The sequence below is a fragment of the Kogia breviceps genome, chromosome 6, assembly GCF_026419965.1.
Source record: "Kogia breviceps isolate mKogBre1 chromosome 6, mKogBre1 haplotype 1, whole genome shotgun sequence".
Lineage (NCBI taxonomy): Eukaryota > Metazoa > Chordata > Mammalia > Artiodactyla > Physeteridae > Kogia > Kogia breviceps.
In genome coordinates this window covers 30,397,335-30,412,014 of record NC_081315.1, presented here as the reverse complement: position 1 = coordinate 30,412,014, position 14,680 = coordinate 30,397,335, and the positions used below count along the sequence as shown (strand labels likewise).

The 14,680-nt window shown below is 33.8% G+C and overlaps 1 protein-coding gene across 2 annotated transcripts in view; it reads left to right on the top strand.

Moving 5' to 3' along the window:
- LRBA (LPS responsive beige-like anchor protein) overlaps window positions 1–14,680 on the top strand; it is a 721,911-nt gene that overhangs the window by 187,251 nt on the left and 519,980 nt on the right. For both annotated transcript variants that reach the window (XM_059066707.2, XM_059066706.2), the window contains exon 30: window positions 5,787–5,917. In XM_059066707.2, coding sequence (XP_058922690.1) covers window positions 5,787–5,917 — 131 coding nt within the window. The remainder of the gene's footprint in view (window positions 1–5,786; window positions 5,918–14,680) is intronic.

The window sequence follows — 14,680 nt, the reverse complement described above, 5'->3', positions numbered from 1 at the left end:
GCTGTAGCCTGAGAACAACGCCATTTTATTAAAACTTTTAATACATGCTTTACTAGTTTAGATTTACACTTTCATACATGGTAAATATGATAGCTTAAAGATCCCCCCTGTGTTGAAGATTTTAGTCTTGTACACAGAAATTTTATAATTTAACAATAGTAAAAACAGTTGGAATGAAAATATCCTGAAATCTGCCTACTGCTTAATGTCCTTTTAAGTGAATCTTTGTTACTGAATTTTCTTTGTTTTTATGTGGCCCCAAACTAAAGTATTATTATGTTACTTCCTCGGTGATGATTTGAATCAGTCATTGAATTTGGACATTGATTAATTTTATTTTTCTATTATGTACTAAGTACATAGCTGGGCTAAAGAATGCAATTTTTCCATTCTGAGCGGATGTATTTTTGTATTTTAGTAGTAGTAGTACATACATAATTTTATATCTTGGGAATCTTTATTAGCATTGCTTATAGATGATTATAATACAGAATTATCGTTAAATGTTAATATGATTGTGGTGATGGTTGCACAATTCTATGAACATTCTAAAAACCATTTAACTGTATACTGTACATGAATAAATTGTATGGAATGTGAATTATATCTCAGTAAAACGTAAAGGTCAGTATGAGGAAACAGTTCAAATTAGAGGCTCTTGTTTAGATAAACCCAGAATTGTGGGACAGTTCTGCCATTTACCTTGGCAACTTTCTTTACCTTTCTGAGGTTTACTTTTTAAATTTTCTTAAATGGAGATAATTTGTATGTTAGGATTGTTCTATGAATTGAGTAATAATTCTTGGCATATTGTCAGTGCTTAATTGTAGCATTCATTAATAATTTATTAAGTTTATATAATAGGATCATGTAGAAGCACAAAGAATAGTGAACTCTGACTTGGCAATCTGGGGAGGCTTATCTTTGAGCAAGGTTTTTTTTTTTTTTTTTTTTTTAACATCTTTATTTGAGTATAACTGTTTTCCAATAGTGTGTTAGTTTCTCCTTTACAACAAAGTGAATCAGTTATACATATACATATGTTCCCATAACTCTTCCCTCTTGTGTCACCCTCCCTCCCACCCTCCCTATCCCACCCCTCTAGGTGGTCACAAAGCACAGAGGTGAACTCCCTGTGCTATGCTGCAGCTTCCCACTAGCTATCTAATTTACATTTGGTAGTGTGAATATGTCCCTGCCACTCTCTCACATCGTCACCGCTTACCCTTCCCCCTCCCCATATCCTTAAGTCCATGCTCTAGTAGGTCTGTGTTTTATTCCCATCCTACCACTAATCTCTTCATGACATTTTTTTTTTTTTTTAGATTCCATATATATGTGTTAGCATACGGTATTTGTTTTTATCCTTCTGACTTACTTCACTGTGTATGACAGATTCCAGGTCTATCCACCTCATTACAAATAACTCAGTTTCATTTCTTTTTATGGCTGAGTAATATTCCATTGTATATATGTGCCACATCTTCCTTACCCATTCATCTGTTGATGGACACTTAGGTTGCTTCCATGTCCTGGCTATCGTAAATAGAGCTGCAATAAACATTTTGGTACATGACTCTTTTTGAATTATGGTTTTCTCAGGGTATATGCCCAGTAGTGGGATTGCTGGGTCATATGGTAGTTCTATTTGTAGTTTTTTAAGGAACCTCCATGCTGTTCTCCATAGTGGCTGTATCATTTTACATTCCCACCAACAGTGCAAGAGTGTTCCCTTTTCTCCACACCCTCTCCAGCATTTATTGTTTCTAGAGTTTTTGATGATGGCCAATCTGGCCGGTGTGAGATGATATCTCATTGTAGTTTTGATTTGCATTTCTCTAATGATTAATGATGTTGAGCATTCTTTCATGTGTTTGTTGGCAATCTGTATATCTTCTTTGGAGAAATGTCTATTTAGTTCTTCTGCCCATTTTTGGATTGGGTTGTTTGTTTTTTTGTTATTGAGCTGTATGAGTTGCTTATAAATTTTGGATATTAATCCTTTGTCAGTTGCTTCATTTGCAAATATTTTCTCCCATTCTGAGGGTTGTCTTTTGGTCTTGTTTATGGTATCCTTTGCTGTGCAAAAGCTTTTAAGTTTCATTAGATCCCATTTGTTTATTTTTGTTTTTATTTCCATTTCTCTAGGAGATGGGTCAAAAAGGATCTTGCTGTGATTTATGTCATAGAGTGTTCTGCCTATGTTTTCCTCTAAGAGTTTGATAGTGTCTGGCCTTACATGTAGGTCTTTAACCCATTTTGAGTTTATTTTTGTGTATGGTGTTAGGGAGTGTTCTAATTTCATACTTCTACAGGTAGCTGTCCAGTTTTCCCAGCACCACTTATTGAAGAGGCTGTCTTTTCTCCACTGTGTTTCCTTCCCTCCTTTATCAAAGATAAGGTGACCATATGTGTGTGGGTTTATCTCTGGGCTTTCTATCCTGTTCCATTGATCTATATTTCTGTTTTTGTGCCAGTACCATACTGTCTTGATTACTGTGGCCTTGTAGTATAGTCTGAAGTCAGGGAGCCTGATTCCTCCAGTTCCATTTTTTGTTCTCAAGATTGCTTTGGCTATTCGGGGTCTTTTGTGTTTCCATACAAATTGTGAAATTCTTTGTTCTAGTTCTGTAAAAAATGCCAGTGGTAATTTGATAGGGATTGCATTGAATCTGTAGATTGCTTTGGGTATTAGAGTCATTTTCACTATGTTGATTCTTCCAATCCAAGAACATGGTATATTTCTCCACCTATTTGTATCATCTTTAATTTCTTTCATCAGTGTCTTATAGTTTTCTGCATACAAGTCTTTTGTCTCCTTAGGTAGGTTTATTCCTAGATATTTTATTCTTGAGCAAGGTTTTGAAAGGTGAGAAGGAAGTTTGCTGGCAAGCAGGACTAAGAGGAAGGCGTCTTGGTAGAGAAATAGCACATACAGAGGACTGGAGTTGTGAAAGCATGTACATGCTCAGTTCAAGAACCATAACAGCATATCGCAGTAGTGTGTAAGGAGTGCTAGTTAAATGTAAATTCATATAGGAAGCCACACTTCAGATGTGTCAGGAATGAGAATATGTGAAAGATATTAGACAATAAATATTTACTGAAATAAAGTATAGCTATTATTCATGGTTGAAAACATTATTAATGGCAGTTGTTTAAAGGAATAGAAATGAGGTCAAGTTCTTTTGTTATCTTTTATTAACTGTGCCATCTTGGACACATAGAGATTGTGCATATTATGGGACATCTGTGGTAAACATTTTTTTTTTTATTACCAGGTTTCCAACATTTTATTATGAAAATGTTCAAACATATAGAGGAGTTGCAAGAATTGTACACTGAACACCCAGAGACTCACCACTGAGATTCTGCAATTAGCCTTTAGCTGTTTGCTTCATCATACAGTTCTCCATATAGCCATCTCTCTATTCATCAGTCATTCTTATTTTTTTGATGCACTTCAGAGTGAGTCGCATACATCGTATCACTTCACTCAGACATTTCAGGCGCAGATCTCTAACCAGACATCAATACTGTTTTTAAGGTAAAATGTACGTACAACAACAGGCACAAATTTTTAAGTGTGCCATTTGATGAGTTTTGACAAGTTAAACACCTGTGTAACCTAAATTTCCAATCAAGATATCATCAGTCTTGAAAGTTCCTTCATGCTCCTTCTTAGCCAATGCCTGTCTCCACCCACCACAGGCAATGATTGTTCTATTTTTTTTAAACAATAGATTAGTTTTGTTTTTTCTAGAACCTCATGTAAAAGGAAATACAAAATTTATGTTCCTCTGTATACAGCTTCCTTCACTCAACATAATGCTTTTGAGATTCATACATGTTATGTTAATCAGTAGTTTGTATCTTTTTATTGCTGGATATTATTCCATTGTAAAAACACACCACCATATTTGTATTCATTTTTCTGCTTAAAGGATTCTGGGCTATTTCCAGTTTTGGGGCTCTTATCAGTAAAGCTGTCTGAATGTTATTGTACCTATTTTTTTGTGGACTTCAGTTATGTGGAGTAAATTTCTAAGAGTGGAATTGCTGGTACATAGGGTAGGTTTATGGCTTAAGTTTCAAATAATAGAAAAAGCAATTTCACTTTTCTAAATGTTAATTTCTATTGCTCCTATCAGTACTTGCCTATTGTATGAGTAAACTAAATCTTGCTAGTTCTTTCTTTTGTGAACAAATGTCAAAGTAAATCCTCCATATTCCTTCCCACCCGGTCTCCTCAAAATAGGTTTCTAGGAAATAGGTAGCTAGAGATTTTTTTAAACAATAGGCTTGTAAATATTTGCCCCATGGTAGGTAATATACAAATTACATTTTTTATTGTTTTCTGAATGTGCTACCAGCACATGTGTATACACACACACACACACACACACACACACACACACACACGTGTGCGCAGAGGGGGTCATCTACTCCCCCCAAAGTCAATAATCTTCATCTGATATAAGCTACCATGATTGAAGCACACCATTTTGGATTGAGGGCTCAGGTGGCTGTTGCTTCTATTTTTTAGTGTATAGTTAACATTGGCAGTCACCCTTATAATGATGTGACACCAGCTACCCCCAAGTACATTGAATAAGCCATGCCTAGCACAAGAGAACTTGATTTAATTGGCAACAGTGTTTGCTGTCACATGATAGGCACTGAGGTAAAACGAAACCAATTTCACTTTGTATTATCTCTTTTTGATGTAACAATAAAAACAAAATGTATTTTGAAAGTACTGGAATTATATAATTTTCACTGTTGAATACATATATCGGAATCAAGTATCTAAGTAACTTTATTTAGGAACTGAATACTTTAAAGCTGTTAAGGGAGTACTTGAAGCTTGCAGTTACAATATTGTCAACAAAAGATGTGATTAAATAAATTGAATGTTGAAGACTTCAGGCTTATGGTTAATACCAGGTAATTAAAAGTAAGCACTGCTGTGGGAGTGCATTATATATCAGCTGTCCTCTTTACCTCATTAACTGGGTTTTTGCATGTTTATGGAGCTAACTTCAATTAAAAATGCCGTTTAAGTTATGCCTATTAAGGTCTTTTAGTTACTATTTTGGTATAAAGTATTACACTTAAATGAAATTGGTATATCGTAAATACCTGTGTTTGAGTAATACCCAAGATGAACAAATTTGATTATTTGATATTTTTACATCTAGGTTTTATGCCTATGCATTGTTTTTTCTATGTAATATTATCATAAGACAGTCTACAAGAGTTAAAAAGTAAAACTTTGGTTGTATACATGTTAAAAATTGTTCATACCTGCATTTTCTTACCTTATAAGATTTCTAAGGTTTTATCATTTCAACTTAGTGGTGCTTTAAAATCCTTACAGAAACATGTTGAGTTTTCTGCTTCACTTCTGAGGTTAAGAAAAAGTTAATTAATTTTCCACTTGAATGCCAAATTCCTTTTTTCCTATATACCTTTGGTTATATTTTAAGGTGGATAATTAAAGATGATCTTAAATTTAAAGAATATTGTAAATATAAATTGAAATGTTAAAATTATTATATTTCTGTAGAACATTGTCTCGATTCTAAAAAAAAATGAAGTATGAATAACTGTGAACACCACTGAAGAGATTTCTTATTGAGAGTGTATTCTAAGCTGTACATCAAAATAGAGATAAGAAAAAATTAGGAAAAAGAAGTTGGTTTCCTATTTTCTGTTTTGAAATTCATGTAATTAACTTGAGTGATCTTCTGTATTTTAAAATTTATTTACTTTCTTTATTACAGAAGTGTCATCGTGGCAACAAAAAAATCAGCAGTCTTACCTTCCACACTTACAAGTATACCTACCAATGCTGTCAGTGTGGTTTCTTCAGTAGATTCAGCCCAAGCCTCAGATATGGGGGGAGAATCACCTGGTGAGTTTGTTATCAGCGATTTCAACAAAAAAGTTCTTTTTCCCATTGCAAAGCTTAGGATTTTTGATTAAGTTAAGAAGTTTTGTTAGGCATATTTTAAATGATTATGCTTTTGTGTTATGTTGTTGATTATTTGATGATTTTTGAATAGATTTGAGTAATATGAAATAAATCAAGGATTTTAATACTTTCTCCACTTAAACATAGTAGTGTATGACAAATTGGATGCTGCTGGTTGGGTAGATGAATGAATGACAGATTTATTAAAATACTTTTTTTCTTTCCTTTCACTTGAGAAGATGTGTATAGATAGTGGTTAATATGAGAAAGTTTTGCTGACGTTTGGTCTTTTAATCTGGTTATCAGTTGCCAAATGTTTATGTGGTCTCCAGTACTTTGCTTTCTGTTGCATAGTTTTTGAATTAGACGCTTGGAAAGGGAATGCTGCCCTCAAGTCTGTCATCATTCTAGCGTTAGTCATAGTAGTTCAATAACTCTTACTACAATTTGATTTTTTCCCTTTCTCTCTCTCTCTATTCTTTCCCAATGTAAAAGCCTTTTGGTGCACATGTATGGGTGCAAGATCCTAAATCCCTAGATGTTGATTGGAAGCTCACTGATAATAGCAGGTGAACTTGAAGACTGTGATATTAAAAAGACCAAGTTAGGACAAAGGGAATATTATTTTATATAAGTAGTATTTTTCTAAGTGTTGTGCTATTTCATTTAAAAAAAAAACTAAAAAAAAAAAAATTAATCCCCCAAAGCATTCATTGTTTCTTGTTACTCTAGGATGAGATTAATGAAAAATAAAAGGAATTTTGAAGGAATGACTAGGTGGATTATGTTAAAATCAGAAATAATGTTTTTCCTTCATCTTTTGAGACATCTCAAGCCTCCTATCCAGTGTTCTACCTTTATTTGTTAAACTAGTATATCTCAGAGAGTTTTGCTGCTAACTTGATGTTTCTACTAGCCAGTTGTCAGGGACATTTAATTTTTCCTTTCTGTGTACTATATATCATATGTTTCAGAAACAAAGACTAGGATTTTTTTTTTTTTTTTTTTTTTTTGTGGTACGCGGGTCTCTCACTGCTGTGGCCTCTCCCGTTGCGGAGCACAGGCTCCGGATGCGCAGGCTCAGCGGCCATGGCTCACAGGCCCAGCCGCTCCGTGGCATGTGGGATCCTCCCGGACTGGGGCATGAACCCGTGTCTCCTGCATCAGCAGGCAGACTCTCAACCACTGAGCCACCAGGGAAGCCCAAGACTAGGATTTAAAAAAAAAAAATTTATTTATTTAAATTTATTTGGTTGAGGGGTTTAGTTGTGGCAATCAGGCTCCTTAGTTGAGGCATGCGAACTCTTAGTTGTGGCATGCATGTGGGATCTAATTCCCTGACCAGGGATTGAACTTGGGCCCCTTGCATTGGGAGTGTGGAGTCTTAACCACTGTGCCACCAGGGATGTCCCAGGATTGTTAATTTCTTTTGTCTTCCCTGGTTTTCTTTTTCCTTTCATTGTAGTTATTTTACTTGTGCTAACAAAAACTTGTTTTTCAAAGTTTTAAATGTGATTTAATTCTTTACAAATTTCTTAGTGTTAATAGAAAATGCTCACAGTAGGTTAAGTAAAAAAAAAATTACATGCAATACTTTACATGCTATGTAATCATAACTATGTGAAGTATGTATATACTTTTCATACATGGAAAAAGCAAGGAAATGTACTCTGAAGTTACTTGAATATTTCTTTGAATTAATGGAAATTTTGATTTTCAAAATTTTTAATTTTAGTATATTTTCCAAAAATTTATCAGTAATCCTGTATTATTTTTATAATTAGGAAAAAATAGTTGAAGAAAAATATCCACAAGGAAACCAAAAGCTGCAGTGGTAGTAGACAGTTTTGTGCTGCCTTGTTTTTTATTTTATTAAAACATTTTAAAGGATTACTAGACCGTATATTTTAGGTCAGTTTTAGGTTATAGAAAAATAGAAAGGAAAGTAGAGAGTTCCCATATATGCTCTCAACCTCACCCTCTCTGCATTTCTCTGTTGTTAACATCTTGCAATAGTGTGGTATATTTGTTACATTTTGTTTTTCATCATTCATTGTCTTAGTGAGAAACAATAAAGGAAAGTAAGTGTAGAACTCCAGCAAAATTTCCTCTTCTTTATTTTCTCTGCAAATTTCTGTTCTTCCACCTCCATCCAAAGGCCTTAAAAAAAATCAACTGTGATTTTTCTAGACGAGCCCCTGTTGGGAAAAAGGCAGATGTTACTAATATCTATGAAACTTTCTTCTGTCTTTTAAATTCAGTAATAGTGAATTCCTAATAACTACCCAGAGCATATGTAGTAAATTCAAAGGTTCACAGTACACTGAGTAAAATATTATCATCTTATTTTGAATATATTACCCTTTAATTTTAGTTTATGGGGCAAGGTAAATAGGATCCTCTGATTGCTTTTAAATATATTTTTCAAAATTCATGCAGTCTTTGTCTGACTTATTTCAATAAAGCCAGAAAAAATGTTAAACAAGTAAATAACATTGGTACAAGGGAAAGAAAAAAAAATTCATGCGGTCTTCAGAAGAGATAAGAAACAGAAAGAAAGCTGATATATGAGTAATATTTGATATAAAACAGTATAACAAATTTCTTTCTGAAGCCTTTGTATATTTTCCAGTAAATTCATTATAATGTAAAATACCCTGAAGAACCACATGCAGGATTACAAAATAATTTGCTATCTTGAAGACTATCGTATTTATTTGTAAAACCCCACAAAACCCTGTATCCAGCCCATAATATACCCTTTTCCCCCTCTTATTTAAATTTTGTATAATTTGTGGTGGTAGTGTTTCTCGAATAGTTCCCAGTTTTTTCCATTTTGGGGTAGAATTTGTAGTTCATTTCCTTTATCTACCTCCCTTTATTTAAAAAAAAATTGTTCCTTTTTAAAAATGACTTAAGTCATTCTAAGTTGTTCTTGTGATGATGGTCTTTATTTTTGTCACTTGTTTTGATTTCCATACCTGACTTTTCCTTTCCTCTTCCTCTGTCACTAGGCTCTTGTTGTCACTTATATGGTGTCTCGATTTTAGTTTATTACTTCCATTCCATTGATTGCTGCCATGAACATTACTGCCTTGATAAAAAATCTAACCCAATTGAGTGTTTTCAGTCATCCTATTTCTTACTCTCCTACAGCCTCATTTTTCGTGCTTTTGCCTACCATACTTGTTGCCCTTGTAGTCTGTTCTGTTGTCACTTGGAATCCAAACAAATAGTTATCTCTCTGCCGTCAACATTTTTAGCTGATAGATTTTTGTTTTCTTTTTGGTAGATCTCTTGATTTAAGTTATTTGCCATTAAAAAAATAGGCTATACAGTATATCAAAGCTTATTATGCTGCTTCTGGTTCAAGCAAGATTTGGTAAAAATGATTTGTGGATGAATTGATTGTTATTTTGATTTCATGCTGAGTTGGGCAGTTTATTCTTGCAGATCTGGGTAAGTTAGGTATTATTCTTGGTTTGATCTTGGATTATTTTCTTTATATGAAAGTACAGTTAATGTCTGTCTCTGTGGACCATAAACCTTTGTGTCTTGGGATGACTTCAGTTCTGAATTTTATAGTGAGTCAGCAACAAAAAGTGAACTGCTCATATTTAGTAATAGATTATCGGTTAATAAAAAATATACTTGATAGTACATAGTACATTAGCAAAAATGGGAACTTCCTTGGAAGAAACCATGTGAATAGAAAACATAAAATATGAGTTTTGTAGCAGAAAAGTTTAAACCGTTTGGAAATTTTGATATCAAAATGGGATTTCTGTGTTTTACGTGGGGCACAATTAAAGACAAACTAGGACTGGATCCCAGAAAAAGAATGAGAACTTGTCAACTTATGTGAGGTCAAAGATTTTTCTGTCAAAACATTACCAGCCAAATAATTTTATAATTTTGTGAAAAAATTAAGGACTTGTAAATACATTTTTATTTATTTATTTATTTAAAGAATTTTGTTTTTTATTTTTATTTTTGGTTGCGTTGGGTCTTTGTTGCTGTGCGTGGGCTTTCTCTAGTTGAGGTGAGCGGGGGCTACTCTTTGTTGTGGTGCGTGGGCTCTAGGCGCGCTGCCTTCAGTAGTTGTGGCACGTAAGCTCTAGAGCGCAGGCTCAGTAGTTGTGGTGCGCGGGATTAGTTGCTCTGCCGCATGTGAGATCTTCCCGGGCCCAGGCTCGAACCTCTTGTCCCCTGCATTGGCAGGCGGATTCTTAACCACTGTGCCACCAGGGAAGCCCTGGAAATACATTTTAAAACAGTGTACATTATTAAAACTATGATCAGTATTCAAGTTTTGACTCATACAAATTTCAGATTTTAGTTTGAATAATGTTTCTTAGCTTTTGTAGCATTTTATCAGCAAACAAGTGTAATATAATAATAATGGCAAACCTTTCATGAGAAGTGGTAAAAGATTCATCAGAAAAAAACAAGGTTTGCCCTTTGTGTACGCATATTTGTTTATAAAGAACACTGAAAGAGAAAATAGAGTTTTTAGTAAATATATCAAAAGCTGTAAATTTTAGTGACTCATTAGTAAAGGTTTAATTGTCCAGACTACAATATGTGTTAAGATGCAGTTACTCTTTTTTCAAATATCCTGTGGTGTTTTCAAATATGTTTGATTTGCAAAGCGTAAAGGATTAAAACAAAATTGAAGCTAACCCAATGAAGGAACTAAATAGACTGCTCTTAAGTAATTTGTGTGTTGAGTGTTTGCTAATTTGCAAAATTTAACAGTTACACTACTTACCAGAGTATTAGGCTCTACTGTGTATCAGAGCCATGCATATTATAAATTAGTATGTTTATTTTTAATGTTGAAGGAAAATTTTGATTCTTTGCTTTATATAATCTTTGACCCAAGAGGCTTATCTTTACTTATTCAATAAAAGTTTCTTTTATTTAATGAAGAATTTTAACTGGGTATATAGACTATCCCTCCCTGAATTGGTCTCGAATGGGTGGGGAGGAAGAGAGGGAGAAAAGGAGAGAGAGGGCAATTAAAAAAATACCGTGTTTAGGGATTAAATATTGGCATTTGTATTAATAGTACTTTTTTGCAAAGGACATTATGTACACCCTTAGGGACCTTGAATTAACAATCAGCTATTCCCTGGATAGATGCTAGACAGATGATCTATTTACATTTTCCCTTTTGTTCTTTTGAATGTCTGGAAGACTGTCAGTTTGAAGGAGCCAGTTTATCAGTGCAAGGATAAGGAAAAGATAAGTCAGTACCATTCCATATGTTGGAAGTAGCTTCTGAATTTACATGTTTGATCACTTGTTGAAAATATTTTTATTGTTAAATTGATTAAAAACAAATTTGTCATAGATTTATGATTTTTAATCTGAGTTGAAAAAATGCTGAATGTATTTGGAAGTTACATTTTTCTGTCTGGTAGGAATGAAGGTCAACCTGGTGTGAAATTACTGATATATTTAGTTTATTTTTTATGTGATTTTTTTTTTTCCTTAAAACAGTTGCTAGTTGATTCACTTATTTTTGTTGGTAATGTATCTTCTTATGATTTGAAAAGATCACTTTATAACCCTTTCTGCTATAGTCTTTTTAAGGTTTGAAAATGGGCATTATTTCTAGGGTAGTGTCAAGAAAGCATTTTTGTTACTGTTTTATTTAGAGCCACCAATGCTCCTTGACTTTTTGAAATTTTGATATATATATTTCAGCTCATTAAAATTAGTCTCAATTTGTGCAGTAAAAGCTAATGTTGTTTTAAACTACTGTCTGACACCTCATACATTTTCTTGCAATTTATTACTTCTATCTCTTTTTAAGTAGATGGGGCCTTACGTGTTCCTTTTTGTCAACTTCAGAAAAGCTCAAGAAAAAATACCAATTAGGCCTTTTAGAGAAAATATCTGATATACTGTAAAAAATATGGTCTTTAAAAAACTACCACTAGAAAAATAAAGCTCAGAAATACTTCATTAATTACTGATAATAGAATTCAGTAGCCAACCATGGTTCAATGATCTTATTGCTGTCAAGAATTTAGAAAATTGCAGGTGTCATTAACTGAGTGTAATAACACTATTTGGTCTCTGAAGTACTTCACTGAGTGTTGTGTAGGAATAGGAGGGTTGGTCCTGACTGTCAGAAATACCACATACTGAAGAGTGAAAAAAATTTTCAGTTTCACCTTGTTTTGCCCTCTAGTTTGAAATTTTATTGTGAGAAATGCAAAAATGGAAATCTTTTAATGGTGAAATGGGAATTGATATATGTACTTTAAAAATTGTCAGTACAAAAAAATGTGTACATACTTTAACTTCATTTTAAAATTAATCCTACGCATTAGGATGGATTCCATTCAGTTTGTTAGAGTTTTTATGTATAATTAGCGCTTGCTTGAGCAGGATGGTAAGGATGGGTGGAAGGTCAGCAAGAAACTATAATTCCAGTAAAAAGAAGAGTCAACTCTAATTCTCAATGGAAGGGGAAGAAAATGTGTTGAGGAAAAGAGAGATTCACTGTGGATAAGTTCACCCTGTTGTGGGAATATGCTCACTCTAAGAGGTAGGCTCAGTAATTACGCAGAGGTTAATTGTGGAAGATTGCTGCAATGCCCTCTCTCCAAGGAACCAAGCCTGTGGGGGATAAAAGAGTCCAGATTTCCAGATCCTTCTGTTTGGCTGAGAACTGGAATCAGAACTGCTGATTATTGATCACATTCTGCCTAAAGACCAAGCATGTTTCAGGGAAGGTCAAGTTGTCCCAGATCTTTGCTGTTTCTTAATCAGTTAAATCTACAAAACCCCTGATTAGAGCCTGGCTTTGTTTATCTATATCCAGAATTAACTTTGCCTTAGTTAAAAGAGGCAGTTGAATCAAAGTGCCCAGATAAAACTGAAGTGAGCCTTAGAAAATTGTGGGAGTGGTGTGAGGCAGTGACAGGCTGTAGAGGACAGTGGCTAGGTTTACCAAATGTTTATGGCCATGGGTTATTTTTTACCAATCTGATAAATGAAGCTGTGAGAAACCCACTTTTTATAGAAATTAAATCCAGGATTGGTTTCTAGACTTCTCAAAAGAATTTACCTTTGGTTTCTTTCTTAAGTTTTTATGGTGAATTTTTAAAAAGGCACTTTATAAGCTTCATCTCATTTAAGTTACCTATGTTTAATGTCATGAATAATTGTTGAAAATTTGGGTGTCTTTTCAGCCTGAAGTACAGACTAAAGGGAAACATGATAACTTCCTTACAATATTTTAAACGCAATCCTAGAGTAGCAGGGTAGGAAGGGAAGCTGTCACTCCCTGTGTGTTTACTGTGGTACAGGCTCTAACTACGTTAATCCTTGAAATAATTTGGTGAAGTAGGTATCGCTGTTAATTTTACAGATGAAGAAAATAAGGCACAGAGAGCTTAAGTAACTCTGCCCAAGGTTACACAGCTAGTAAATGGCAGAACCCTTACTGTTTCCCGAAACATTTCAACCCTATAACCTCTTAAGGGTAGTTGTTATCAAAGAAACTGGCCTGATACTGATAGAGCTAGAATTCAATTTGAAAATGCTTTAGTTGTGAGTGGCTGATGAGGAAGTGTTTTCTGCTAGTGTAGAACACCTTTTCTAAAAAAGATGGTAATGGAAATTATGTGAGAATTTGATGGTTGAGGTTGCTTGAGAGGTTAGCAGGGTTTCCTTTAGATGTGGAAGAGAAAGGCTCTGGTCTTGGATGACCTGGCATTTCTTTTTGAAAGCAGGAAGAGAAATAGGTTTCAGGCTGAGACAAGTGGAGGAAATTTTTATACTTATTATGGGAATTTAATAAGTTAGTAATATATAAATAGAAAGCTCTACTAAAAATGGGTAGCATGAATCACGGATACATAGTAGGATCACTCAGAAGAGCTCTAGACTTTTTTTTTTTTCTGTAGTACCTTGCAGAAATGTGGGAAAGTAACACTGGAGAATGTTCTTTATCTTAGGTGCTTTACATTTTAAAATTTAGATATCCTAACAACCCTGTTAAAAATTTGGTGATATTCCTATTTTCTGTATCATGCTGGTATAGATGGTTTAAAGGGAAGATTATAGAATTCTCTGTGGCAAAAAATCATTACAAACTTAGGAAGAATTTATAAGGAATGATAAAAGCTAACTGTCATAATTATATAGAATGAATAATTACAAATCATAAAGAAAAAGATTCTAATGAAAATACTCAAAAGGTCAGAACAGTCATTTATATTTTCTGTTTTGTTTCCAGTAAATTGGGAAAATATGTTCAATTTTATTAGTAATCAAAGAAGTGTAAATTTGTTTCTTCTTTCTTCAGGGTAATTTAGCAATATGTATCAACATTTAAAGTGTGTGTCTATTGACTTCTAGGAAGTTACTTCAGGAATATAAAGGAGTGTATATAGATTTCTATAAGCATATACAAAACATTGTTTATTGTAAAAAATTGGGAACAACTCAAATGAGCATCCCTGAAGTTGGGTTGGTCTGATGTTTCCTCATGATTAGAAACAGATATTTCTTTGGTAGGAATATTATGGAACAGACAGAGAATCTAATCACATGGCACACAATTTTAATTGTCAAAATGCTGATGGTGACCACTTTCCTCACTTGATTAAAGTATAACTGCCAGGTTTCTATATTGTAAAGTTATTCTTTCCCTTTTGTAATTAATAAGTGTTTTGTGGAGAG